General features: G+C 39.3%; 5 protein-coding genes and 2 pseudogenes across 5 annotated transcripts; 5 read left to right on the top strand and 2 right to left on the bottom strand.

The window, feature by feature from the left end:
- Nucleotides 1–853: 853 nt before the first annotated feature.
- LOC145909354 (glycoprotein 3-alpha-L-fucosyltransferase A-like) lies at nt 854–3,928 on the top strand. Its single transcript, XM_082996743.1, has 4 exons — nt 854–907; nt 1,370–1,474; nt 1,902–1,975; nt 3,196–3,928. The coding sequence occupies exons 1-4, from the start codon at nt 854–856 to the stop codon at nt 3,926–3,928; spliced, it is 966 nt and encodes a 321-aa protein (XP_082852869.1).
- A 2,643-nt stretch (nt 3,929–6,571) lies between these two features.
- Nucleotides 6,572–7,833, top strand: LOC145908977 (uncharacterized; annotated as a pseudogene).
- A 640-nt stretch (nt 7,834–8,473) lies between these two features.
- Nucleotides 8,474–9,711, bottom strand: LOC145909353 (alpha-protein kinase 2-like; annotated as a pseudogene).
- Nucleotides 9,712–11,160: 1,449 nt separating this feature from the next.
- On the top strand, nt 11,161–12,238 carry LOC145909045 (uncharacterized). Its single transcript, XM_082996366.1, has 3 exons — nt 11,161–11,562; nt 11,657–11,740; nt 11,913–12,238. The coding sequence occupies exons 1-3, from the start codon at nt 11,493–11,495 to the stop codon at nt 12,089–12,091; spliced, it is 333 nt and encodes a 110-aa protein (XP_082852492.1). The 5' UTR covers nt 11,161–11,492; the 3' UTR covers nt 12,092–12,238.
- A 942-nt stretch (nt 12,239–13,180) lies between these two features.
- Nucleotides 13,181–13,911, top strand: LOC145909148 (uncharacterized). The gene is made up of 3 exons (XM_082996468.1): nt 13,181–13,269; nt 13,365–13,448; nt 13,615–13,911. The coding sequence occupies exons 1-3, from the start codon at nt 13,200–13,202 to the stop codon at nt 13,767–13,769; spliced, it is 309 nt and encodes a 102-aa protein (XP_082852594.1). The 5' UTR covers nt 13,181–13,199; the 3' UTR covers nt 13,770–13,911.
- A 1,277-nt stretch (nt 13,912–15,188) lies between these two features.
- On the top strand, nt 15,189–19,646 carry LOC145909352 (uncharacterized). Its single transcript, XM_082996742.1, has 8 exons — nt 15,189–15,299; nt 15,396–15,882; nt 16,132–17,002; nt 17,351–17,458; nt 17,701–18,042; nt 18,218–18,454; nt 18,675–19,302; nt 19,566–19,646. The coding sequence occupies exons 1-8, from the start codon at nt 15,189–15,191 to the stop codon at nt 19,644–19,646; spliced, it is 2,865 nt and encodes a 954-aa protein (XP_082852868.1).
- Nucleotides 19,647–21,344: 1,698 nt separating this feature from the next.
- On the bottom strand, nt 21,345–25,869 carry LOC145909350 (3-galactosyl-N-acetylglucosaminide 4-alpha-L-fucosyltransferase FUT3-like). The gene is made up of 7 exons (XM_082996741.1): nt 25,776–25,869; nt 25,214–25,473; nt 24,915–24,980; nt 24,047–24,151; nt 23,625–23,698; nt 23,139–23,255; nt 21,345–22,883 (listed from the first exon to the last, which is right to left on the bottom strand). The coding sequence occupies exons 1-7, from the start codon at nt 25,867–25,869 to the stop codon at nt 22,151–22,153; spliced, it is 1,449 nt and encodes a 482-aa protein (XP_082852867.1). The 3' UTR covers nt 21,345–22,150.
- Between the last annotated feature and the right edge of the window lie 1,298 nt (nt 25,870–27,167).

Raw genomic sequence — 27,167 nt, 5'->3', positions numbered from 1 at the left:
TGTATAAAATCATAAATAGATCATTGCAGACGTGACAAAAAGTGTCAACTAAACCACCTAGAGCCACGGAACTGTTGGCGAAAAAAACATGCTTGTTTAGATGCATTTGTGAAACAATCAGCAAAAAACAACTGTATGTCCAAATCCATACAAACACGATTGCGTATCGACTACTAACTGCATGTTGTTAACTTTAATATAATTTAGCAAAATATACATGAGTATGGTTCATTTGTTTACATAATAAATAATGTTTGCTTTTTAGTTCAGCCCTTCAAACAGACGTGAAAATCGCACAGCGCAACCAATTGACACAAAGCCGAGGCATGAAACTGTGAGTTTTGCTGAAAGAAAGATTAAGTTGGTTTTGTTTTAATGTCAATTCAGTGTGTTTTGGTGATATCCGTTTTTTTTTTCATTACCGCTCTATTAGAATCACAGGTCTACGTACTATATAGTGTTACACAGCAAAGAAAGTAAATAAAATATTGGTTACGAGAATAATTAAGCTTACATGCAAAAAATAAATAAGCACGAAATTTTCCAATATTTTGTGATATTCTGTGAGTGGCAAATGTACCAGTTGTTCAATTTCTACGTGGTGAAGCTGTAGCTTTAAGGAATCTAACAACGGTTTTCCTAACGTTCCACTTTTACCACTGGTGTCACATAAAATTCCCTGCTTCACGTAGTCCTTACTGGGGCACATATGTGATTTGGATTTTTCCCCCCTGCTCACATGTACACGCGCTGTATTTATGGAATCTTAGTTGGCCAATGAGTGGTCAGTTGCAATGTGCTGAATCGGTAGCTTTTTGAATAGAACTGCTCTAGCGCTACCAGAAAGATTGACATGGACGAAGCATACAATCCACTCCAGGAAGCGCTTGAACAATCAAATCAAACGGTATGGCATCGTTTTACAGTTACACAAGGGTCTGGGAAATACTAAGGCCTGGACGATATCCGTTCGAAAATGTAATGCAATCGTTATGTGGCATTGTTATCACGAAATGCAGTAACATCCCTATTACAAAAAATAATTCATTTGAAAACCAAACTCCAGATATAACATGACCATTTGTTAATTGGTTGACCTCATCAGAATTGGAAGGTCTTAAAAATAACAAAATGCATTTGGTTGAAGATTTACAAGACTCTACATGCGTATGTGTGCATATTAGGTGCCTACGAATACTTTTTGTTTATTTCATAATGGTAGCTTTGAATTTTATTCATAAAACGAGACTTAGTTATATGAAGCATAAATATATTCCCAGTGCGATATACACGTACGTTGCAGGTTTTAAACGAATGAATTGTTATGAAGGTTTTGAACACTTTTTATTAAATGTTCGTTTGATTGCAGGTTTACATCTTGATGTGGTATTTGCCGTTTGGAAAGGAACGGATTTGGAAATCCACTGCAGGTGACAGTTGTGGGAACTGCGAGTTAACAATGGACAGAAACATGGTAGATGTAGTGGATTATATTATCTGTATTAGCTCAAAACACAGTTACACGCGGATGAACAATTCAATGGCACATATTGGAGTACCGATAAAACCAACATAAAGGCTAACGAAATGGCCACTGGCAACGATACAAATTACAGAATATATAGTGTGTTGAAATATAAATGTGATAATATCCAAGTATGTACTTATTTAGTAAGCGAACCGATTTTTTCGCATAAACAGATGGTGCAACACATATTCTATATTTTGGAAAATAAATGTTTAATACTGATATTCCCTATTACATTTTCCAGATCAAAACGTTTTAAGAAAATTTTAATTAATCTTAAAAAGAATTTGGGCTAATAACAGCACAAAAATTTATATATCAAATAAGCTTCAAAAAAAAAAAAACTCCATTGCGTTAAACCCTGTTGTTGTAGATCACCGATCCCGCCACGAAAGCTGTCGTATTCCATTTTCAGGAAACTAAACTAAGTACTCTGCCCACAGAACGGTAAGTTCCTTTGCCATGCTCTAGATCAGTGGTTCTCAACCGTCGGTCCGCCAAATATATTACCATTTTATATTTCAATTGCAAAATGCAAGATGTTGAAGGCTTGTCCATTGATTAAAGAAATAAAACATCCAATTTTAAACTGATTTAGAATTACTCACGTTCCGTAATTTGCAGCATTGTGACGTCAGACAAATTTCAGAGTCTACTTTGTATGGTTCACAGGTCCGCAAAATTTGTTTTAAAAGCAAACTTAAAAGGTTGAGAACCACTGTTCTAGATCATTCCGACCGTTTTGCGCGTGTTAAAGATTTTGCCATTTGCTACGGGGCCATTTGCAACTTTCAGGCTTGTGTCGAGTTTTGCTTCATATTCACTCTTGTAACTTTTCACAATGCGTACGATGATTGTGTATTGCCATTACGAGCCCCCAAATTTTTATTATGACCAAAAAACTCTACATAGAATCTGAAAGAATTGCAGAATTGGACCATTTGGTGTTAAAAAATCATTATAAATTCCACAGGGGTGCCGTAACCCAAAAAAGGTTTGGAACCACTGGATTATATTCTCGAACTATATTAGCTATAACATAAGATTTGCGAGGTTACGAATTAAAAACATTAACAAATATAGGTTCTTGAACTAAAGACTTTGTTAAACTCTGATGCAATCGATCTTAAATTATGTAAAATAAATCTTTGCAGCTCAAAGTTTCTAATAAGCCTTGAAATAAGAAAAATGCAAGAGAAAAATGCAACGAAATTACTTTGAGAAAAAATTTTAGAAACCCTGATCACCTTTGGACGTGGTGGATACAGGAGGCGCCCATATCATCCTACTATCTGCGAAACAGAAGATATACAGAATTTAACAACGTCTTCAACCTATCTATGACGTACAGGTGGGCAAATATCTGTTTAGCAAATTTCCAATTGCTTTCGTCGATATGACGATTTTCATTTTTTCATATCCTGTTCGTAGTTAAATCGGAGCATGCGCTGGATACTTTTCGAATTTCAATTCTATCAAACAACGGAGAGTACGATTAGAGTAAAATCTCGCGGATGCGACTTAAACCAAACATATTTGAACAAAAAAGAGAAAATCTTTGAATAAAAAACGTTTAGAAACAGGACGAAAATTTACAAATAGCATTTTGCAATTAGTACGACTATTTGGCCAAACTGAAATTTAAAGCACTGATTCTGATTTTGAAGGTTCCATTCTGATATTTACTTTCCTTACGGATCAGCACTGGAATCCTTCACCTCTAACCAATTCCCAATCAGTGAAAATCAACTGGACGATCTAATCAAGAGTAAAACCGGACTCAGTATATTTGTTGCGTCCAACTGTGGTCTAACAGAAGGTGCCAAATCTCGCCTTAAGCTGGTACACGAGCTGCTATCATTGGGACTGAATATTTACACCGGGGGTGGGTGCTTTAAACGGAAGGAGAAAGATTTCGGATATGAGAAATACAAGTTCTTTATGGCTTTTGAGAACAGTTGGTTGTGCAAAGAATACATCACGGAAAAGTTTTGGAAAAATGCTCTCAGCAAAGGCACAGTCCCCGTTGTAATTGGACCGACCAAGGCCGACTATGAAAAAGTAGCACCGCCTAATTCGTTCATTTACGCTCACGATTACACTCCTAAGGAACTGGTAAATTATCTTCAGTACTTGGACAAGAATGTGACTGCGTATAAAGAGTATCTGCGATGGATGACGATGCCTCAAGAAAAGATGCCCAACTATAGAAGGAGAACTCGTTGGTGTCAACTATGTAGAGTACTTCACGGTATTAACGTGGACAATCTTTACAATCCAGATTATGAAGAGCGTTATTCAGATATTCCTTTGTACGGTGAAGCGAAGAAACCGCGTGTTGTTCCCTCTATAAGAGACATGTATTACGGCAACGAAAACGCCGAATGTTTGGCGCATTAGATAAGTTGTCTTTGTGTTGATTCTTCATCCGACTTTACCGCCTATAGGATTTCCTACCTATAAGTTGCGGGACACTTGCTTGCATGTTAATTGGTTCTGTCTGTGCATTGCTAAAGCAAAAAACGGGAAAAATATACGTAAATTTGAATAAAAATAACTGCAGACTATATCGACCAGTATGGTTTTATCAGTGCAGCTGGGGACTGTGGCCCAGGGCTAGCTGGTAAACTAGCAGGCACACAGATTTCCACTTTGTTGTACCTTTCGGTCAATCGTCGATCCGTTGGGTACCAAACTACCAACAGTGTGTACTCCTGTCTGTAGCTCTCATTGCATAATATAGATATTTTGCGCATAATAAATAAAAAATGCTCCTGATTATTAACTCTCTCTGGGATACTGTGAAACTTGCGGAAATATGCGTCAGTCGGTTTCTTTTCGTCGAAAAGGATGTTACGTCACATAGTGAATAACATGGTCATGTTATACACCATACACGATTAGAACTGCAAGGAGAATATGCAAATAGATCGTGCGGCTTCGATCGAGGAAATATGCTTTAATACGTGGAACTTTTAGTCAGCTGAGGTTTCCCAATGGATCTCAACACAAGTTATAATGGAACCGGAAGATTCAGTCGAACCACATGGTTTGTTGGCGAGGCGTTCAATCTTTTTGCATTCGGTGTCGTTACATGGTTTGCAGCGGGTCTGCTCAACTTCGGTATTCGCACAGGAAAATGGAAACGAGAGAATGTAAACAACGTTTTACAAGTGAATGCAGGAGTTGTTTACACCACAGCTGTGGCAGCAGTCTTCTTAAGCTACACTCGTCTGGTTTTTGACCAATTGCTGATTAATGTTGGCTATCCTGGAGGGCCGCCTGGCTTATGTCAGATTGCAATTGAAATAACTAGTACCTGTTACACGTTGACAATGATTGCAGTGTTAATTTTTATGTGGTTCCGTCAGCGATCGCTTTATAACCACCCAGCTTTAGCCGGTTTCAACCGCATATGGATTTCCTATACCTGAGTTTTGGAACATTGGCTTTTATATTGATTGGCTCTCTTTGTGCTTTACTAGCGTACATTATTCCTGCCACTTACATGAAATCGGACATAGGCTGTATTTCGTCACAGAACACCAAAATGGAGGCTGGACTATATATAGGAAACGCTGTGGCATTTTTCGGCATATTTTTACTACTTTTCTTGTTCTTTTACCCTCTTCGTTTAAAAATCCGGGGAAAGAATTCCGAAAGAGTCAAAAAGTTGCTACGACGTTCAGGGGCGACAGCTGGAATTTCTGTTGCTAGCGATCTAATCACCATGATATTATTTGTTTTTGTTGTGCCCCAAAATGGACCACGTCAACTTCCAGTGCTACTATATGAAGCCAACATGCTGGTGAATTTGGCATCCATTATATTTTCTTTTGAGGCGTGGCGGAATATTTTATTCATCTGCTGTTACAGGAAGCTTCGAAACTCTGTCTCAGAGTCATAGGTTTCTTTTTTGACTTTCCCTATACCTTTGTTTCAAACTCATTGGATTTATTCTCACTTGTAAATATTAACGTGCGTTGTGCATGAATGCGTGTGTGCACTTTTTGTACCGGTTAAAGGTCTTAGCTTGTCTGTTTTTAATTAGTGGGTGGGCGACTGCAGCAACGTAGATAGCACAATTGTACGACGAAGTTATTAATAGACGTCACTAACCAAACCGGATATGACTAATTGCTCGACCGTTTTATCCTAATTACAAGCGTTATTCGCAAGTTGTATAAAAATGAGTTTTGAATGAAACCCGTGAATCTACATGTATATAATTTACAAAAAAAATCCATATATTGGTTTGTAATTTTGACAATTTCAACAAAAAACTTGGTCAACGTGCAAAAAGATGATGATATTTCGCATTGATTCGAACGTCTATGGTGGCCTATGAGTGCCACCCAAAAAAACAACAATGGACATAAAAATCAAACGAAAAATGATTTGCAAATGAAAATTAATTTGCAAATAAATATCAAACTGCAAACGCAAAGTGATTTGCAAATAAAAATCAAATTGCAAATGAAAAGTAATTCGCAAATGAAAATGATTTGCGAATGAAAAGTAATTTGCAAACGAAAGTCATTTGCAAATAAAAATTAATTTGAAAATGAAAATGATTTGCAAACGCAAAGTAATTTGCAAACAACAATCAAATTGCAAATGAAAAGTAATTTGAAAATGAAAATGATTTGCAAACGCAAAGTGATTTGCAAACAAAAATCAAATTGCAAATGAAAAGTAATTTGAAAATGAAAATGATTTGCAAAGTGATTTGAATTTTTTTTTTCGCTATCTCGACGTGGCCGAGACGCGCCAGTGCCAAGTGTTTCCCAAAGCAAAACACTCACTTGCACTTTTTACCTAAAAAAAATTGAAATATATTTGATGCCATATTTCTTTAACGTTAAACAAGATTTATAGGTGGAAATATTCAATTTAACGTTCTGTAATAGACCTTCACGCTGTCTGTGACTAAAATAGTTTGAAAACACTATCGCGCGTTATGGTCGGTTGCATCGGGCTTAAACTGTGACCGCTTTGAGTCTTTATTTTGACATTTCTTACACCGATCATTCAGTAGGTGTACATGAAGTAGTAACAGCCGTAAATATGGAACTAAATGGACCAGGAAAGTGTTTGGGTTATAGAGCCATGCACTAGAAGTTGAGGAAACAACATGGAATGAACGTGCCTAGAGATTTAGTGTATGCTGCCATGTCTGAATTAGATCCTTAAGGTCTTCAAACCAGGAACCCATGTAACACAAGAAAAAAAACAAAAAAAGGTTATTTTACAAGCAAAGGATCTGATTGGGTGCATTCTTTGGATGGGCATTGCAAATTAATGGGATTTCAAAGAAGCACTTTTCCTTTAGCTGTGTATGGATGTATTGACACAGCAAGTCGAAAAATTTTATCAAACAAGAACTATGTCATCTTATATTAGACTTGACAAAGGTACAGAGACTGGTATAATGGCAACAATGCATGCATATCTAAGAAATTTTCATGGTGACATTAGTGATGCAAGTACCACTGTCATTTACGGAAAATCGACTTCGAATCAGGTGAAATTTATCAACGTAATTAGGTTAAGAGTCTGAAATGGATGTGTTATATATATATTTATTTACAGATTGAGAGATGGTGGAAAGAATTGCATGAGAGACTTGAAAAATATTTCAAAAGTCAGTTAATGTATTTGAAGGAAAGGGGTCATTACAACCCTGAAATGGCTTTGGATAGGTAATGATATCCTTGATTGTTTTTGTTTATAACACCAACAAAATAATTGTGTGTGTTGTGTTAACAGAGATGTACTTGCATTTGTGTATATACCTGTCTTAAAAAAGGAAATGGAAATATTTGTGGAAAACTGGAACATACATAGAATTCGATACCAAAAAGACACTTATCTCCCTGATGGTGTTCCTGATCACATTTATAACTTTCCAGAAAAATACGGGCTTGAAAGATGTGGTAAGGCAAAAATCAATTTTTTGGATTTCCTTACATATGTACATATCCATAAAGGACTATCTGCAGGCTTGACTGTAAGTGAACAACAACTAAAAGAAGTTGCAGAGTTATCGGGAGTACTGGATGTTCCTACAGAATATTTACTTTCGCGCCAGCAGGATTTACTACAAACTTACATACCCAATCCTGAAAAGTTGCATGCGTCAGATTGCACAGATGCATACTTATTCTTGAAGGAAAAGGTTGTTTCTCATTTGAACAGAGATCCTTTGTGTTTATAAAACTTTGTACAAGGTTGCATTGAACCATAATGAGTTATTTGCTACCCAACAGTGTTTTTTAACATGACCAATGGTTGCGACTGATAAATGCAAACATGATCTTTTGTATTGTCTCAATAAAAAGTGCCACTGTCACCATCAACTGTCTGTGCTAATATAGTATTTCCCAAATCTCACTAACTCACCAAACAGACCAATGGGTTGAAGGAATGACATGATTTAATTTGTTGACATCATTGAATAATATATTGCATAAGTTGTTCTGAAATATGCAAGTACAAAATATATTTACATGGGTAATTGGGTATAACATTGACAATTTAGGCTTCTTGTTTGACAATGGAATAGCAAGAAAGGGAACATGCTACAAACTAGGATAAATAAAGACATTAGACAATGAATAATGTACACAATGAGGTAGTGGTTTCATACAAGGTCACTCACATGCAAAAAGTAAAGTACTACATTTATAGATGTGTTGTACCAACAAATATGCTGTCATGTGAGGTAAAAACACTATATACAAGCTAATACCAAACTAACTAATCATACTTAACAGTTAACAAATTTGTTTTAGTACCAAAACAAATTTGGTTAAAACACTGAAACTGAAGATGGCAGGAATTACTTTACATACAGTGAGTGTGTACAAAGAAGTTCCATGATAATCGTAAATGCTACAAGAAAATGTAAAGACAAATCAGAGAATCATTTTACATTTGACAAATTTAGGAGCCTACAAAAATCATTACACTCATGCTGATCTATAAAATTTGAAATTGCTACTTTTGATAAGTTTCCAGTGCAAAACAAACAAGCTCCATTTTCATCTGTTTGTTCAAGCGATGCAATCTTTGGGTCAGTGTACACTAGTGTTCCACCTTGAATGTCAGTCAAAAGAAGCTGCTGACCAGTCTGTTGATAGCTGTAATGAGCTAAGCTGCAAGCTTTTTGGCAGGCAATTAATTGCTTGTTGCCACATACAGTGCCATCATTTGAAGTTTTCAGAAATGTACTCTTCCAAAGTGACAAACTGTTAATCTTTTTCACAAATCTTACCCAAGAAAATTTTTGTGTATGATGGCACGTATCCAAAACTACAAGTCGGCAAGCCTTTTACTGTTTGAGCAAGTTGTGCTGCAAAATTCGCTGCTAGCATATGGGACTGCACAATCTTACGAGTGTGTTTTTCAGGAGTTTGATTTGTTTCCTTTATTGCTTCTATAGTGGCAGGCAGATACTTTTTTGAAACCCAAGTTCCGGGCAAAACGTCACTTTGAGAATGAACTTTAAAAGCTTTTCTGAAGCCACCTTCACTAAAACTATTTTTTTCAACTTGAATATCAACTTCCTTTTCGGTACTCCACATGAAATTGGAAATATGGAATTCTGAAAGTTTAATTCTAGTGGTGGTTGCTTCCATTGCACAACCTAATACTTAAAGGCTTTTTGAGATGATATATCCACTTTTCACACATGGTTTAGGGTTATTTGTAGCCCCACTTACTATTTTCCTTCTTTTAATGCTTGGTAACTCTGCACTGTCATTTGATGACAAGTTTAAAACTTCATCATCATCATTGTGGGACAACTTTGTTTGTTTGCAAATTGCTCTTATGTGTAGAACTCGAAAGTTAGGAAGTTGATTCAACAAGGTGCATGAAGGACCTTGCTCCCCAGCGAAAATGTCACAAGTCAAATCTTGATCCTCAAATGAAAAATGTCTGTTACAAGCCTCTTTAATGTTTCCAATGGTGATTTCGTCGAACAAGTAAGGAACAAATTCCCGAGCTCCAATCTTGGAATATTTTTGGGCTTTTCCCGAAACTTCAGGGCTACATCTTTGTACTGTTAAAGATTTTGTTTCCACAATCTGTGCGTAATTATCCTTTGGTGCCTTATTTTCGGGATCCTTCGAACGCCTCTGCTTCATCTCTTCTTTAAATTTATGCCATGCATTGGCCATTTTTAAACAAACAAGCAGAAGAAGAATACATATGATGATGTAGAAAAATCAAGAAATAACCTTCGCGCGTACCGCGCACTGGACCATATCCTGTTTCCAATTATTTTAGCTTTAGTTTATTTTAAGTCACAGTCAGCAGAAAAACATTATATATGAATGTTAAATTGTATATTTTTACTTTAATAGCTATCACTTCTCATTCAAATAACTATCGCATTCAATAAACTTCCGATTTGTTCGACTTTAAGGTAAAAAGTGCAAGTGAGGGTTTTGGATCGGGAAACACTTGGCACTGGCACGTCTCGGCCACGTCGAGATAGCGAAAAAAAAAATTCAAATCACTTTGCGTTTGCAAATCATTTTCATTTTCAAATTACTTTTCATTTGCAAATCATTTTCATTTTCAAATTACTTTTCATTTGCAATTTGATTTTTGTTTGCAAATTATTTTGCGTTTGCAAATCACTTTTCATTTTCAAATTACTTTTCATTTGCAAATCATTTTCATTTTCAAATTACTTTTCATATGCAAATCATTTTCATTTTCAAATTACTTTTCATTTGCAATTTGATTTTTGTTTGCAAATTACTTTGCGTTTGCAAATCATTTTCATTTTCAAATTACTTTTCATTTGCAATTTGATTTGTATTTGCAAATCACTTTGCGTTTGCAAATCATTTTCATTTTCAAATTACTTTTCATTCGCAAATCATTTTCATTTGCGAATTACTTTTCATTTGCAAATTAATTTTCATTTGCAAATCGTTTGCAGTTTGATATTTATTTGCAAATTAATTTTCATTTGCAAATCATTTTTCGTTTGATTTTTATGTCCATTGTTGTTTTTTTGGGTGGCACTCATAGGCCACCATAAACGTCTGTGGTGTCGGCTTAGAACGTAAAGCATACATTTTTATGCAAGCTTCCCGGAAGTTCTGTTTGGAAAGGAGTACGTATCTATTACCACAACCTGATTCAGAAACTGACGATGTCATCATGGCGAAGCTATCATTTCTGTAAGATTTCAAACTAAAAGATGCCACTGACGCTGATCGTCAATCACTCTTTGCGAGTAATTTTGGATATCTGAGATTATCATCAAATCCCTGATAAGCATCATCTTCGTTCGGTAGTGGAAGTACGCACTGTTGCGTGGTTGCGTTCTCTTTATCCGTGATGAACGTGCACATGACGTGACTCATGATGCGTGAGAGAGTCGCAAGAAAGGGGCAGTACGCTCATTAGATAACACAACCCGCGGTGTATCATCGTAACATATTATGTCGCCACAATGCCTTTCTTTATCAACGCCACGTTATTATTAATTTTGAGTTAGTTTCTCCACAAGATTGTCTTCGTACTTAAGATTGTCCGTGAGTATTTTTACTCATATATGCTTTGTGAACTCAATATGTGCGTGTGTTTCGGCCATAAAATCTACATCCCAGTTTAAATCGAACACTCACAAATGGTCAAATGGAAATGCTGTCTGAACCTGAGCATATAGCCCTGGGCAAAAAATTGTTTACGACATTTTTTTCTGGTTCAGGCCATGCATTAGGTTGGCGTGTTTCGAAGTAAGCAACAACTTCGCCCGAAGCTGCTAAACCCGCTTGTTTTCTTGCAATCTAACATTCAACGATCTTCGAAAACAATGTACGTTGCCTCTGGCTCATTTCGAGTCGTGAGTTTTTCTTTGCGTCCAGTCGGCTATATAATAATGCCCAAGATTTAAAACCACTCCAAAGCAAGCATTATTGTTGGATGCAAACAATTCAAGATGAAGACTATATTCTTTGCTGTTCTCTGCCTTTCGTTAGTACTGGTTGTTCGATCTGGCATTATCATAGGTAAGTGTTTTGTAGGTTGGTTTAGGTCATTTACTTGCATCCATATTGTTCTTTATAATTCGCATTAGGTACATCTATTGCATATTTTTATTAGATCGCATCGTATATGTATTGTGCCCATTCTTCTGCCAAGAAGACACGGACGGGAATTTCATTTACCCTACTTGTGATTCATTCAGTAAGTACTTTGGCATTAAAAACAACATAAGGATCAGAAGTATTTTCATTCAAAATTTTGCTAATGGTAACGTTGACTTGCAAAAAAAGTTACACGATGATCCGTAGTTTCGTAAATTAGGCAACATTTAAAGTGTCATGTACATAAATTTTTACATTGTTTTGTTTTTTAGGTGGACAGTTCAACAGTATATGCGAATTGTGCTCCGTGAACTTTTGCCCAAAACTAGATCGTAATGAAATACCAGAACTTGAGGTTTTCGCTTGTGAAGGAGAGATTTGTAAAAATCAACCGGACAATAACTATTCATACACACCTCCCCCACCTCCCCCACCCAATTCATTTTCGTAACCTTTTTGCGTAACATAGCGTTGTTGACACTTATTAGACACAGGATAAAGATATGACGTCACATGTTGACGATGGTAAAGCTGCCATCACCTTTATCTCCGCCCTGGATATTTTCTCCCTTGTGTGTGATAATTTTGTCGTAACTTTTCGTGCAAAATAAAGTGATTTGATTGTAAAAAGCCGTAATTTGCAAGTTGTATAGTTGTCAGTTTGAAAAGGAGACCTATTTCAAAAGTGGTTTGTGTTATTCTGAATCCAAACAATTCAAACTAATCATTCTCTTAATAAACATCAAAATAACACAAGGCAAGCGATTGTACTGATAAGTCGTCACATTAATTACAATAGAGAATTGTCCAAGGCTAAAAGCAGTCTGCATGATCTTTCGCTTTCGTTATTTTAAAATCGCAGTCAGACAGTGATCCTATTTGCAGATGACGACAAAAAACAAAAATGAATGTTTATATATAAATTTTGTTTTTCAAAACGAAATTCAAAGATCCCATGCATTTAGATAGGCGTAGCATATATATATCGATCGATGATCGTATACGCCTTAGACATGTTAACTCAGTTTACTCAGCATTAGGCCAGCATGCAGGCTAACGTCCACTATACAGCACCATCGTGTACATCTCCGACGCAATATACGTGTAGTTTTCGGCCATTTGGCAAAATATATGACATCACAGTTTAAATCGAGCAGTCACAAATGGTCAAATGGAAATGCTGTCTGAACCTGAGCATATAGCCCTGCGCAAACAATTTGTTTACGACATATTTTTCTGGTTTGGGCCTTGAACTAGGTTGGCGTGTTTCGAAGTATGACATATGTTGCTTCGCCCACGTAACAACTTCGCCCGAAGCTGCGAAACCCGCTTGTGTTTTTTCGGCTATGACTCACCTTCTGCATGCCACGATACGATTGTAATCGTTTAGATAGCGTATTTTTGCACGCTAACATTCAACGATTTTCGAGATAATTTTTGTTGCCTCTGGTTTATTTCGATTCGCGAGTTTTTCTTTGCGTCCAACAAGCTATATATCAAAGCCCAAGATTTAAAATCACTCCAAAGCAAGCATTATTGTTGGATGCAAACAATTCAAGATGAAGACTATATTCTTTGCTGTTCTCTTCCTGTCGTTAGTACTGGTTGTTCGATCTGGCATTATCATAGGTGAGTGTTTTATAAGTTAGTCTGGGTCAATTATTTACATTCATATTGTTCCTTTATAATTTACATAAGTTACATCTATTGCATATTTTTATTAGATCGCATCGTAAATACAGTGTGTCCATACTTCTGCCGAATAAAAGCGAACGGAAATTTCAGGTTCCCAACTTGTGATCCATTCAGTAAGTGGAATTTTCGTTGGCATTTAAAACAACATAAGGATCAGAAGTATTTTCATTCAAAGTTTTGCTAATGGTAACGTTGACTTGCAAAAAAAGTTCGTAGTTTTGTAAATTAGGCAACATTTGAAGTGTCAAGTAAATAAATTTTGACATTGCTTTATTTTAGGTGGTGCGTTCAAAATGTATTGCTATTTCTGCTCCGCAAACTTTTGCCCAAAAGAAGATCCTAATGATCCAGCACTTCAGTTTTTCGCTGGTGAAGGAGACCGTTTTCACAATCAAGCAAACAACGATACAAACACACCTCCCCCACACGCCTAATTCATTTATGTTACTTTTTTGCACAACACGGTATTATTGACGTTATTTTGTTACGTTTGCTGGACACAGGGCGAAGATATGACGTCATAAATTGATGATTTCAAAACTGCGATTACCTCTCCGCCCTATCTGTTTTCTTCCTATGTGTATGATAATCTTGTTGTAACTTTTAGCGCAAAATAAATTTTGATTGTGAAAAGCCGTAATTTGCAAGTTGTATAGTTGTCAGTTTGGAAAGGAGATTCATTTCAAAATTGGTTTGTGTTATTCTGTATTCAAAACAATTCAAACTAATCATTCTCTTAATAAACCTCAAAATAACGCACAAGGCAAGCGATTGTACTGATAAGTCGTCACATTAATTACAAATGGGAATTTCCCAAGGCTAAAAGCAGTCTGCATCATCTGTCGCTTCAGTTATTTTAAAATTGCAGTCGAACAGTGATCCTATTTGCAGATCACTACAAAAAACTGAAATGATTGTTTATATATAAATTTCGTTTTTCAAAACGAAAGTCGAAACGAAATTCAAAAATTCTATGCATTTAGATAGGCGTAATTTATATATATCGATCGAGGATCGTACGCCTTAGACAAGTTGACTCAGTTTACTCAGCATTGGGTCAGCATGCAGGCTAACGCTCACTATACAGCACCATCGTATATATCTCCGATGCAATAGTTTTGTCTCAGAGTGCGGGTGGACTGCGATTAGTTTGTACACCGAAATATCGTAATGCAACTAGCTCTGTGGCGTGGTAATATCATATATGCGCTTCTCTTGGTGCCGAAAATTAGTTGACTGCACTCTCCCTGCTTTAGGGCATAAACGTAAGAGGTTTGTGCTTTCCGGTTTAGCGCAAAAGAATTTGCCCACTTGTTCCGTTTCATTTTCAAGTTGCACGCTTTGTTATATCACGTATTCTTTTACGCCACTTTCTTTTTCACCTTTTGTTATTTCACCTTCCACTTGTTCATTTAAATGTTTTGTGTTGATTTATATTTTTATTTACGAAGTGTCTCGAACGCACCAGTCACCGCACGTTGATTTTATATCGCAGCGCTAGCTCCCTTCCTCTCACGTGACACGGTTGGGCCAATGACGGGGGAGACAAAAGATAAACCGGGCTAACACGAGACTCTAAGAGAAAATCGCGAGACAAACAGTTTTTGGCAGATTGTGATTCGTCTGTGGGATTTTTAGAGTTTTTATGAACAAGATTGAATTGAATTGTTTAACCGTTGTGCTGGAGCAGGCTTGTGGTTGGCCGTTAATGCAGCGTCCTGAGGACCTTGGAAAGCGTTTATTTAAGAAGCGTAACACGAAATTGGCAAGCACGCCAGGACGCTGCACAGAAGAAGAGTTCCTGTCACACGAGAAAGGACTAAGGTGCGTCATATTTTTTTTTGATCCGGAACATGGCTTTTAACATCGGCATGACTCCCCCGCATTTCAGAAACGGAGACAATTTTAACTCATTTTTACAAGTTTTTAATTCTTATTGCGCCAGCACAAAAGCTACCGAAGAGGTTAAGAAGCACCCTTTCTTAAGAAATGTTGACAAAGACTTTATATGGAATGTTTAAAACGGGGCCGATAATCTGTACGAAATGCAATTTGAAGAGATAGTTACTAAAGCCAAAGCAGTCGGAGTAAACGCCACTGGCCAATGCGCGCTGAGAGGCCAGTTGGTCAACCGAATCCAAGGACCACAAGAAGACGGTAGAACTTTTGTGTATGCCATAGAAGCTTTAGCCGCCATTGCGTATCCGAGGGCAGCCGGCGCCGCCATTAAAAATGAGGTGATGCTTCTCGCTTTATTGCGGGGTCTCAAGGACCGCCTACTAGTGGACTCAGTTAGACAAAAGTGTCCACAGCGGGATTTCAGTGTTTGTGCTAAAATGTTCGTCGAGTCCGATGTGTCACACGGCTCTCTTCCCGTTACCTCGATAAGTTCAACCCGAAATCCTGAGTTGGTCGAACTCAAAAACACTTTGGTTGAGCTTAATTCAAATGTGCAGCGATCTATTGATAGCTTTCGTAACGAGCTCGATGCCATGCGCCGTGATCTCGACGTTTTCCAGCGACCCGGACCACTGCGGTTGCGCCCAAGTAAGTCTACAAGCGCTTGCTACAACTGTGGGGTACGTGGCCATATGGCAAGAAATTGCTGTCGACGCGGCGGCGATAGGACGATTAAATCTACACCTTTTAGACACATATTGAACATATTGTTGGGAGATCGGATCGTGTGCGCTCTAGTAGACACTTGTGCGACAATAAGCGTATTAAACCGTCGCGTATATAAGTCACTTAAAGCTACACCTAATAGGGTGTTACAACCCTTACCGTTGGAAACAGAGTATGTCAACGCTTCCGGAGAAGTATTTTTGATGGACGGCGCTGTCGATGTTGACGTAAGGATTTGCGGGTTACGCTTATCGCAAAGAATGTGCGTGACACGCTACATTCAAGAAGAATGCATTTTAGGCCGGGACTTCATTCAGAGCAACGGTTGCCAACTCTGTTACAAAAAAATGTTGTTCTACGTTGGATCGGGTTCCGCAGCTCTACTTTCTTCCCCCTTCCACTGTAAACGCACAGATGTATGTCTGAAAGAAGATGTGACGATCCCACCATTTTCAGAGGTATGCGTTGTTGGTTCATTCATAAGGAATCCCCCAGAAAATATCCCTAGTGCGATCCAAGTTCCTGTTGAGGGACTGACGTCCGCTCAGAAAAAACGTGTCGAAGAATTAATTTCTAGGAAACAAGCCGCGTTTTGCATAGAGGCAGGGGATCTCGGTCGGACCCACTTGGCCGAACACGCGATAGATACAGGTGATCATGCACCGGTCCGACAACCGCCACGACGGATGACCCCAGGAAACAAAAGGAAAGTGGAGGAAATTGTCGGGGAGATGGAGCAACAGGGTTTGGTGCGCCCTTCGCAATCGCCGTGGTCAAGTCCCGTCGTTCTGGTTCGGAAAAAGTCTGGTGAGACGAGGTTTTGTGTGGATTACCGGCAAATAAACATTCTTACAAAAAAGTGTAGCTACCCGATACCAAGGGTGGACGATAGTTTAGACGTTATGGCTCATGCAAAGTTTTTCTCAACTCTTGATCTTAAGTCAGGCTATTGGCAGATTCCAATACGGAATGACTGCCGAGAGAAAACCGCTTTTTCTTCGCACATGGGACTTTACGAGTTTAATGTTATGCCCATGGGACTGTGCAATGCCGCGGCTAGTTTTCAGAGATAAATGCGGCTAGTTCTAAACGGGATGGAATGGCGCGGCGCTTTGGCATACCTCGACGATATTATAGTATATGCCACTACCTTTGAAGAGCACATGGATCGTTTAAGTAGAGTACTCGATCGGTTAGTAGAGGCGGGTTTTACGTTGAAACCGACCAAATGCAATTTGTTTCAATCGCAAGTAAGTTTTTTGGGGCATGTGATTTCCGATAAAGGAGTGTCTTGCGATCCCGGCAAAATAGATGCTGTAAGTTCCTGGCCTACCCCGAGGAGTGTTAAACACATTCGACAATTCGTTGGCCTTACTTCTTATTATCGCAGATTTATCAAAGATTATGCTCGGGTGGCTGGTCCGTTACACAAGCTTACAGAAAAGGGTCGGACACTCAAATGGAGGGAAGAGCAACAAGATGCATTCGACGAACTAAGGCGACGCCTTACACAAGCACCTATTCTACAGCACCCTGACTTTTCAGCGATTTGTATTAGATAACGACGCTTCCAATAACGCGGTGGGAAGTGTTGTCCCAAGTAGTAGATGACAAAGAACATGTGATCGCCTATGGCAGCAAATCGCCATCGAAAGCTGAGCGCAATTATTCTACTTCGCGAAAAGAATTGTTAGCTGTAGTATACGCCGTTAAATTGTATACGTGTTTTTTGCTTGGCAGGCACTTTCTACTGCGGACTGACCATTCGTCACTGCGGAGGTTGTGGAAGTCGCGGGAGATGTATGGCCAGTGTGCGCGTTGGTTTGAACGCCTCGCAGAGTACGACTTCACACGCATTCATCGCCCGGGAAAAAAACACGGCAACGCCGATGCACTAAGCCGCTTGACCGGTGAAGAAGAAGAAGCGATGCCGTTCCCGGTCAACACTTCCTACGGCACAAACAGTCGTCGCAACGGTACAGGAGAAGTTTATTCCTTAGACTTGCGTCGCTCCATTGGACTGTCATATGAGGAAAAAAGGAAAGCCCAACACGACGACCCCGAAATTTCCCCGGCTTTTAGGTGGTTAAACCTTGGCAAGAGACCACCTTACCGAACAGTTAGGTCTGCCTCGACGATGACCAAACACCTTTGGGGGCAATTCGGGCGGTTAATCGTTCAAAACAACTTGTTGCATCAAACAAGTGACTCCTTACATTAATCGGGCGCGTGTGTGTACCGCCTTTTCACTCCACAGACCACCAGAGAAACGATTATGTCCGTTTTGCACGACGCACCACTTGGCGGTGGCCATCTCGGGATGGCAAAAACCTGTTCGAAGATCGAAGAAAGACACTTCTGGCCCGGTTGGAGGACCGACGTTGAGGCTTATGTCCGTTCCTGTCGCCACTGCCAAAGAAGTAAGAAGTTTACAGCAAGGCCCCGTGCTCCGTTGGTTCCTTCCGGGGAAATGCAACCAATGGAGCGGGTCGAGGTGGACATAATGGGGCCACTTCCGACGACCTCCAGTGGTAATCAATACGTATTGGTTGCATGCGACATATTCACTAAATACGTGCGCGCATGGCCACTCAGGACGCGAAGGGCAGAAGACGTAGCCAGGACAATGTTTCATCGTTGGTTTACGGTACACGGCGTCCCGGACGTAATCCATTCCGATCAAGGTGCAAACTTTGAATCTATTTTATTTAAAGAGCTAGCACGGTTGATATGGGCGAACGCAACAACCGAACAATACTCTCCATGATACGGAATTACGTTCAGCGCGATGAACGGTGCTGGGATGAGGCGCTTTGGGCGGTGGTCGCCGCCAATAATGCGAGTGTCCAAGAAAGTACAGGTGTGTCACCACATTATTTGTTAAATGGCCACGCCCTGCGACTCCCAGCAGGTTTATTCGGTGCTCCCGCCCAGCGCGATCCATTACCGGCACCACTGGAAGGTCTACGCGCTAGGCTCCAGTTAGCTGAAGAGGTGGCCCGTGAGACGTTGCGGAAACAAAGACGGCGCATAGCGTCGCAGTACGACCGACATAAGAGGGACAAACGGCTGAATGTGGGTGATTTTGTTCTCTTAACAGACCCCGCGGTGAAGCCAGGGATGGCGAGGAAATTCCACCTTCCGTTCAAAGGCCCGTACAAAGTGGTGGACATCAAGTCAGCCGTGACGTATGAGATCGAGGACGAAGAAGGACACCGAAAAGTCGTCCATTATAATCGCCTCAAACAAACTCAAGGTGGAGGGGCGGACAAGTTGGAGGGGCGACCAGCCGTGGAAGAGGAAGTCCGGACATTGCCACCTACGGGAGACCCCACGACACAGGTGGTGACCTGGACCAATTGCCCACTTGTTCCGTTTCATTTTCAAGTTGCACGCTTTGTTTTATCAAGTATTTTTTTGCGCCACGTTCTTTTTCACCTTTTGTTATTTCACCTTCCACCTGTTCATTTAAATGTTTTGTGTTGATTTATATTTTTATTTAATTTCTTCAGTTTGTCGTGTCTGTCTCTGACTATGACTATATGCTTGCTTGTGCACTGCTTTTATAAGAGACTGACTGTTAAACAACTTTATTGGCACTTGAGGGTCATGGTGCTACAGAAGGTTATAAGAAGAACGAGACTAGCGAGAGAGACGGCAGAACAACGCCTCATCCAAAAATTTGACTCCATCAACCACGGTCTCAATAGAGACTGGGGCTTTATGAGCCATTATACGCACCAAGATGCCACGGGCACTCAGTGACCAACAATTATCACCTCTTCGTGCGTTTTTTCTTTTTTCTTCCTTGTTTTTAGCGCTGTAACCGCATTTTATTTGACACGTCATTTGCTGCACCTGATGAAGCGAGATCAATCTCGCGAAAGCTCGTGCCAATAAAGTGGTTTAACAGTCAGTCTCTTATAAAAGCAGTGCACAACCAAGCATATTTTTATTTACTAAGTGTCTCGAACGCACCAGTCACCGCACGTTGATTTTATATCGCAGCGCTAGCTCCCTTCCTCTCACGTGACACGGTTGGGCCAATGACGGGGGAGACAAAAGATAAACCGGGCTAACACGGGACTCTTAAGAGAAAATCGCGAGACAGACCGTTTTTGGCAGATTGTCATTCGTCTGTGGTATTTTTAAAGTTTTTATGAACAAGATTGAATTGAATTGTTTAACCGTTGTACTGGAACAGGCTTGTGGTTAGCCGTTAATGCAGCGTCCTGAGGACCTAGGAAAGCGTTTATTTAAGAAGCGTAACACCGGTTTTGGACTTACATATGTGGCGTTATTGCATCAAATTAGCCGAAAACGTTACGTGTTGCTTATGTTTTTGACTTCTGTGACAAACTCTGCAACAAAATCACAGATAGCGGTTTCTCTGTGTCTATCGTTCGAAAGTTTAACATCTTGGTTAAGACGTTATTTCAATTATTAACTGAAAACTTGCTTTTCGCCATCACATTATGGCAATGTTTTTGGTTTAATGTAACATTATCCAAGATGAAATACTTATCGTGGCTCTTGTGCGTCTATCAGTGGTAATGTTTTTTTTCGCCTAGTCTTTTACGTGTATGGTGAGATTATTATCTTTGGTTTATTTGCTTATATTCACTTGGCAAAATTACCTTTATGTCTATTACCCATACATTTGTAACAACAGGTTTTGTTGCGAAAAGTGTTTGTACAACCGTCAGCTACATTGCAACCCAGGTGGTACCAAACTATGGGTAGTTCCATATGAAACTTTTGCATGGTTTCTCAGACACTGTAAGTGGTAGAAAAGGCTAACTTTTACATCGGCTATTAAAATTTCCATGCGTTTTTAGCTTTCGAACGCATCGGGACGTTTTATTTGAGGACTAAATCACATTGGCAACGCAGCATGACCTGTAAATTATCTGTTTCCTGGTGATTGTCTATTTAGCTTTATCAACAGACAAAGATAACAAGGGGCCATACATTAACCCCTAAAACGGTCGAGGGTGATGAAAATTGGCCGATTTGAAAACAATGTGGTTCGCCCCGCTTTTGTCTTGAACGCGAGCGCTTTGTCGTCATCTAGTGTACGCCTTTTTAAGGAAAGCGCTGTCACAAAAATGTATACAAATTGTTTTGCAAATTTGACAAAGTTGAAAATTTTTTGCAAAATTTAATATTGAATTAAGAATGCATGATATCATTTGCCTCGGCCTTGTGCAAGAAATTCTGGATAGTTTGACAGTTGCTCATAGTAACACCAACGTATAAACTGCACGTCCTTTAGAAACAAAAAAGTGCAAGATTTTTTTTTTTACTACGGAAAGGTACATCTCAAATGCAACCGCAATGTTACAGTACAACAATAGCCACCATAAAGCTTTTGTTATCGTCCCAAAATTACAGTTGAAAGCCCTTTCATCAGTGGTGAAAGTGAATCTTACTGGAACGATTGACTTTACACGATAAACTATTGTCTTCAATAAATTAGGCTTCTCATAACTATTTGGGCCACGCTAAATTGAATTCTTGGCGGAAAGACGTTTCAGATCACTCTCACCACAACTTTTAACAATATTACATCACATTTAAACGTAAACGCATGATTTCCTTGAGACAATGTTTTCGATGCAAAAGTACCTTAGACTGTGAAGAGAAAAATGATTAAGTTTGAAACAAATTACTGAGTAACACGTGTCGGAAATACTTGGTCCACGTCAGTACGACATTTAAAAACAGAAATAAAACTGTTTTGTGGTCGAGCCAACGGTTTTTCAAACACAGCAGTCCTTGCGTTGAAAAGAATTAGGAAGAAAGTTTGTGGCTATCGCGTTACAGTGTACAATACAATAGAAGACGTAACATTACGCTGCGCGACTGAACGACCAAAATACCATGTCTCAAAACGAAGGAACATTACATATACCGCATGATTCAAAAAGCCGTTTCATAGTAGATACAATTCCCTGTGCCTACACTGACGGCGTACATCCACAGTGTACCATATTAGTGGTTAGCCATATTGCCACGTATGTAGTTTTCTTAAAGAACTGCCCTCACATCATGAAAGATTCTGATGTTGAATATGAATCCAACGTGTAATAAATTCGTGCCTTAAGTTTTGAGGATTGTGGTATTGGTCCCTATGAGGTTTGTGGTAAACTGTCGAACCACCTAAAAATTTTATAACATCGTAAATTTTCTAATGTGCCAAGCATTCGGCATATTCGTTGCCGTAATACATGTCTCTTATAGACGGAACAACTCGCGGCTTCTTCGCTTCACCGTACAAAGGAATATCTGAATAACGCTCCTCATAATCTGGATTGTAAAGATTGTCCACGTTAATACCGTGAAGTACTCTACATAGTTGACACCAACGAGTTCTCCTTCGATAGTTGGGCATCTTTTCTTGAGGCATCGTCATCCATCGCAGATACTCTTTATACGCAGTCACATTCTTGTCCAAGTACTGTAAATACTGTATCAAGTCTGTTGGTGTATAGTCTTGAGCGTAGATGAACGAATTAGGCGGTGCTACTTTTTCGTAGTCGGCCTTGGTCGGTCCAATTACAACAGGGACTGTGCCATTACCCAAGGCGTTGTCCCAAAACTTTTCCGTGATATATTCTTTGCACAACCAACTGTTCTCGAAAGCCAAATAAAACTTGTAATTATGGTTTTGGAAGTTTTGTAACTTTCGCTGAAAACACGCTCCGCCAGTGTCGACCTTGAGACCTTTTGCAATGAGTGTCTTTACAAAATTGAGGCGGGTAACTGCACCCCTTGTCCAGTCGCAGTTTGTCGCAACGAACAGAGCAAGGCCTGTTTTGTTGTTGATTAACTCGTCCAACTGTGTTTCAGTTATCGGTAGATTGTGAGATTTGTAGAGCTCCCCTGCCGAACCGTCAGGATAGTAAATGTCAGAATGGGATCTACGCAATATTGATGAGAACATAAAACATAAGCAAATATTCATGTCTTATATCAGAAATGGTTATACACAGAAAGCATAGCCTGGAACTAATAATCACTAAAATTTCACGTATTCTGCCCCAAAACAAGCCTATCAATATGTTGATACCACCAAGTCAAACAGTATTTGACTCAATACATTGGTCGGAGTGATAAGAACAGTCTTAAGAGCCACATGCTTTCTATTGAGTTGTGTTAGTTGAAACAGTGCTTACCTGTAGGACATGGTTAGGTTGAAGACGTTGTTAACGTCCGTGAATCGTTTTCCTCTCAGATAATAGGAAGATATCGGACCTTCCCTTGCCCACCATACCCAATATTGACTCAGGTTTCTAGATAAACTACGTATTAATCCTGAGGTTAAGTTAATAGACATGGTTTCAATTTATATTGTCAACGACGAGGGGTAAATGTTTTTTTTTTATGAGAAAGTGCATCTCAGTTTTTCCCAAAACGCATAGTTTTAATCGTGCTGTGCTTCTGCACTATAACTATCTTCGGAATTTGTTTTTTACTGTGTGCCTCGTTTTTACTGTTTGTTACAACGTTGTACAAGACCCTAGAAATCAGGTCTTCAACGTGCATAATGTAAACATGTCAAAAGTTCAATAGACCATTGTAATGACGAAGAATTAATAGTGGTTCTGCTTCCCGCTTCCGTGTACAGCACAGTCAACGCTTAAGATTTTTGTATATCATACCTTGTGCTCGGCATAGTTTTGGGGTCAACCTCCTGAAAATGATACACCACTGCGTTTGTGCTTGAACTGTTGATCTACAAAAAATATACGTCCCGTCCCTTATTTTCTCATAAAAGTAATAATCTTTGTGGTATTATTTGTGGGCACAGCTACGTGGTAAAATGATATCGTTATAATGACCGCATATTGAAAATAAGCAAGACGTTTATATCAAGACGTGAAGACCGGTCAGCCCACGTAGAAGTACAGGACGATTTTGGAGTTTTTTGCAAATTTCGCATAAGGGGTACAACAATTATGATTATTATCCACTTGCGCACTTGCGTATTCAATCACTATTTCAATGCATTGCCCATTCAAACGTAGCGTACTTAAGTTTCGGTCTCGACTGATTGTAACTCTGGGTAGCTTACAAAAGTTACCATGTTTTTGTCCATTGTGAGTTCGCAGTTTCCACAGCCGTCGCCGTCAGTAGATTTCCAAATCTCCGGCATGTTGAATGGAGGATACCACACCACAATATTGATCTGCAATCAAACACACGTTAATTAACATGGTTCAATTTTCTGACGTCATACTAAACCCCTAGTACCAAGCACGCGTGCGCTTGCCTCGAATGTGGGGAATAGTTTTCCAGACGATTTTTAATGCAAAGGGCTATAAGTACAATGTGTATTATGTAAAACAACGCCAGGGTCACGAAAACGCTAATCAATCTTCGTAAATTATAACAGCGTATGGGACAGGGTCATTAAATGGGTTTAATAGGCAAGGTATTACTTGTTGGCAATGGGTTGAAGTTCCCTTTTACTTTCGCTTGACACACACTGCAGACGATTTAAACACTAAGCAACAGTTGTACGTGACACGTTTGATTGATAATCTGTCTGTTGCCAAGTGCAACACAAGTTGAGAAAATGCAGATTTAAATGCAATATTTCTGGGTCGTTTAGTGCTTCTATGGTTTACAAAACAATCGTAACCTTTTTACCAGACTTTCTTGTGCCGATAACCTCCCTTATCATAAATATTGTATGCTGACAACCGAATAATTACTGCAAATTTGTTTGGTACAAAATTCGTGCTTGCGCTAGGCATTTAAAACAGGATGCATCCAAAATCGTGCCGCAATCAGTACATCATTCAAAAATACTTTGACAGACGAAAGTTGCTGCTGTTGCTTCATCTGTTTAATCTTTTGCCCTGCCACGCATTTTCCAACATAATAATCCATTGTAATTTAAGTTCTTCGAACTTATTAACTGCCAGAATACTTAATACTACACTTACTTTTTGTGTAGAGTTGTTCAGTGCTGATTGAAGCGGTTCATAGGCTCCAAGCGCATTGTGGCTGTTCTAGTGAACAGAACAGACTGTTAGGATATTCAAATGTAACTATTAATATGCAATCGTTTTACATGGGCCAAAGTCTATAGCAAAATAAACCGCAATCTGCCGATCCGTGCTACCCAAAACGAACAGGCTGTACCATTACACCGCGGTTATTTATAAATGATTTTGAACTTAATCCAACTACAATTTGTTTGTCACAACTACACCAAGTAAACAAATAGAAAAAGCAGTCTCACATTTTGCGAAGCTTTCCTTGATACTGTGTCATCTTCTTCGCCGTTGACCATGTTACTTAGCACGGCCAGTCGCTGAAAATGCACTTTGCCCCGATTTATGTAGGTATATTCCACTAGCAGGACCCCACCAAGCAAACAAAACACGGAGAGAAAGAGCAGCACAATGTACCTAATCTTCATCTGTTGTCTTCTTAGGCAAGCGACGCACTTAAATATTTGGAAAATTACTACTGAGAGTTGTAGTTTTAATTCCACTGAGTCTACAACACCAAAGCACATTAAAGCGTTTAGAAAAACAGAGCGTACACATCACTTCACATATCGTGACCGCCTGCACTACATATCGAAACAACTTCCTTAACACGCAATTCAACGTCTTGCAACAGAGGTAAGCAATTGCTGGAATATGAACATATACAGCAATGTACTGCCGTTAGTTGTTGTGCCTATTTGACGACACAAAACAGGTTCGTTCTTACATTCATTGAGTAAATACACTTTCATGTCCTTACTTCCAAACCTCTATGCTCTGTCTGGGACAGTTTCCCTGGAAAATGCTTACTTGCAACCGCGCATGACGTACTTTCGACTTGAGCTAAGGGCTGCAGTGCAGTGTATATGCAATGGCAAGATCTTCGTCTTGCACAGGCGATCATTTCCGCATTGCGTGCGAAAATATCAGAATGCCAGTCAGTGGGCTGTGGTCTATGGATTTCTTATGGCAATAAATAAACGTGGATATATAGTTACGCGCCTATTGGAATACGTAATACAGAAACATAACAAAGCAAAACCCGGTAATTGGGTATAACGGCTCCTAACGCTGGTTTCTGCAGGACTGAAATACCTTTGTATACCTGAATGTAGCAGCAACCCTTTTTATCAGCCAAACAAATGTATGAAACCTGATGACAAACGGTTTAGGGCTTTTTCATCCCAGAGAGGCGCCGGGAAATCGGCCCATTGTCCACTGATGGGTTTCAAACGACCACTGGTAGTGTTGCTTACCGCGCTGCATGAGAGCGGTGTTATTTTTGAACCAGTCCTGCTGAGCTATTGCTGGAAACCAACCTCCTGCCGCAATGCTATTGTTAGATCTGTATTACACTTTAACTGTTTCTCGCATTGAATGAAGATTATCGAATGATGTATAGTTTCATTTCAACTTTTCCGAATTCTCCTAATTCTATCCAGCGATGCTTGGCCGAAGTGACTTTTCATCCAATTTCCTGCATTTATTTTGGTTCTTATTTTCACTAGGGGTTAAAATGCACGTTAATTCCTAAAATTTACACCAAATAAAACAAAACGCATCAGCGATAAGACCCGTTTTGTAAAACAAGGGGTTGTTGACTGGATTTTTTTTACTTTGCTGGAAGGGATCAGCTTTGTTCTCGTGTAACCGTATCCAGCTTGTAATCACGTGACTAAGGAAACGCTATGCCTGAGTAATTATGTGCTACAATGTTTTACATTGAGTGACTTATATCAATGACTAATCAAGGAAGCAATCAGATTGGTGAATTAATTTGTTTGTCAACTACCACAACCTATGCAGTGTTTGAATAGTTAAAAGTACATAATAATATTGTCGCTTACAACCCTTAAGTGGTATTTTTAAATGTAATACGACCCTGCAGTGATCGCTATAGGTTCCTACAATAACTTCGATTAGCAAGAACAGTGGATGGGTACTATTTGCCTGTAGTATATCGGTATGATTGCATTAAAACGCGTAATGTAAAACAAAGGGTTCAGAATCAGCAAAAGCAACTCATTTCTTTACCTATTTTTTATTTACGTGAAGCGCACACGAAGATTGGAAAACTATGGATTCAAAAGTCACTACAAAGCGAAAATCTTATGCGGATTATCCGCTGTTTGCACTTGAGTTTCAACGTGATTCCTTGTTTTTGTACAAATGTACACAAAAATGTTAAGGGTTTGGAGCCAA

This window comes from Ascidia mentula, chromosome 7 (assembly GCF_947561715.1).
Source record: "Ascidia mentula chromosome 7, kaAscMent1.1, whole genome shotgun sequence".
In the NCBI taxonomy this organism is placed as follows: Eukaryota; Metazoa; Chordata; class Ascidiacea; order Phlebobranchia; family Ascidiidae; genus Ascidia; species Ascidia mentula.
The sequence above is the reverse complement of the archived record's forward strand: the minus strand, read 5'-3'. Positions and strand labels throughout refer to the sequence as shown.

Excerpts from the sequence above, each read along its gene's own strand:
- LOC145909354 (XM_082996743.1), top strand. The coding sequence starts at position 854 with ATGGACGAAGCATACAATCCACTCCAGGAAGCGCTTGAACAATCAAAT. Across the intron at positions 1,475-1,901 it reads TAACAATGGACAGAAACATG|ATCACCGATCCCGCCACGAA; the intron begins GTAGATGTAGTG and ends CTGTTGTTGTAG. Across the intron at positions 1,976-3,195 it reads AGTACTCTGCCCACAGAACG|GTTCCATTCTGATATTTACT; the intron begins GTAAGTTCCTTT and ends CTGATTTTGAAG.
- LOC145909045 (XM_082996366.1), top strand. The coding sequence starts at position 11,493 with ATGAAGACTATATTCTTTGCTGTTCTCTGCCTTTCGTTAGTACTGGTT. Across the intron at positions 11,563-11,656 it reads TCGATCTGGCATTATCATAG|ATCGCATCGTATATGTATTG; the intron begins GTAAGTGTTTTG and ends TATTTTTATTAG. Across the intron at positions 11,741-11,912 it reads CCCTACTTGTGATTCATTCA|GTGGACAGTTCAACAGTATA; the intron begins GTAAGTACTTTG and ends TTTGTTTTTTAG.
- LOC145909148 (XM_082996468.1), top strand. The coding sequence starts at position 13,200 with ATGAAGACTATATTCTTTGCTGTTCTCTTCCTGTCGTTAGTACTGGTT. Across the intron at positions 13,270-13,364 it reads TCGATCTGGCATTATCATAG|ATCGCATCGTAAATACAGTG; the intron begins GTGAGTGTTTTA and ends TATTTTTATTAG. Across the intron at positions 13,449-13,614 it reads CCCAACTTGTGATCCATTCA|GTGGTGCGTTCAAAATGTAT; the intron begins GTAAGTGGAATT and ends GCTTTATTTTAG.
- LOC145909352 (XM_082996742.1), top strand. The coding sequence starts at position 15,189 with ATGGCTTTTAACATCGGCATGACTCCCCCGCATTTCAGAAACGGAGAC. Across the intron at positions 15,883-16,131 it reads ACCACTGCGGTTGCGCCCAA|AGTATGTCAACGCTTCCGGA; the intron begins GTAAGTCTACAA and ends CGTTGGAAACAG. Across the intron at positions 18,043-18,217 it reads GAAATTTCCCCGGCTTTTAG|ACCACCAGAGAAACGATTAT; the intron begins GTGGTTAAACCT and ends TTCACTCCACAG.
- LOC145909350 (XM_082996741.1), bottom strand. The coding sequence starts at position 25,869 with ATGATCGCCTGTGCAAGACGAAGATCTTGCCATTGCATATACACTGCA. Across the intron at positions 23,699-24,046 it reads TCACAATGGACAAAAACATG|ATCAACAGTTCAAGCACAAA; the intron begins GTAACTTTTGTA and ends TATTTTTTGTAG. Across the intron at positions 22,884-23,138 it reads AACCTAACCATGTCCTACAG|ATCCCATTCTGACATTTACT; the intron begins GTAAGCACTGTT and ends AATATTGCGTAG.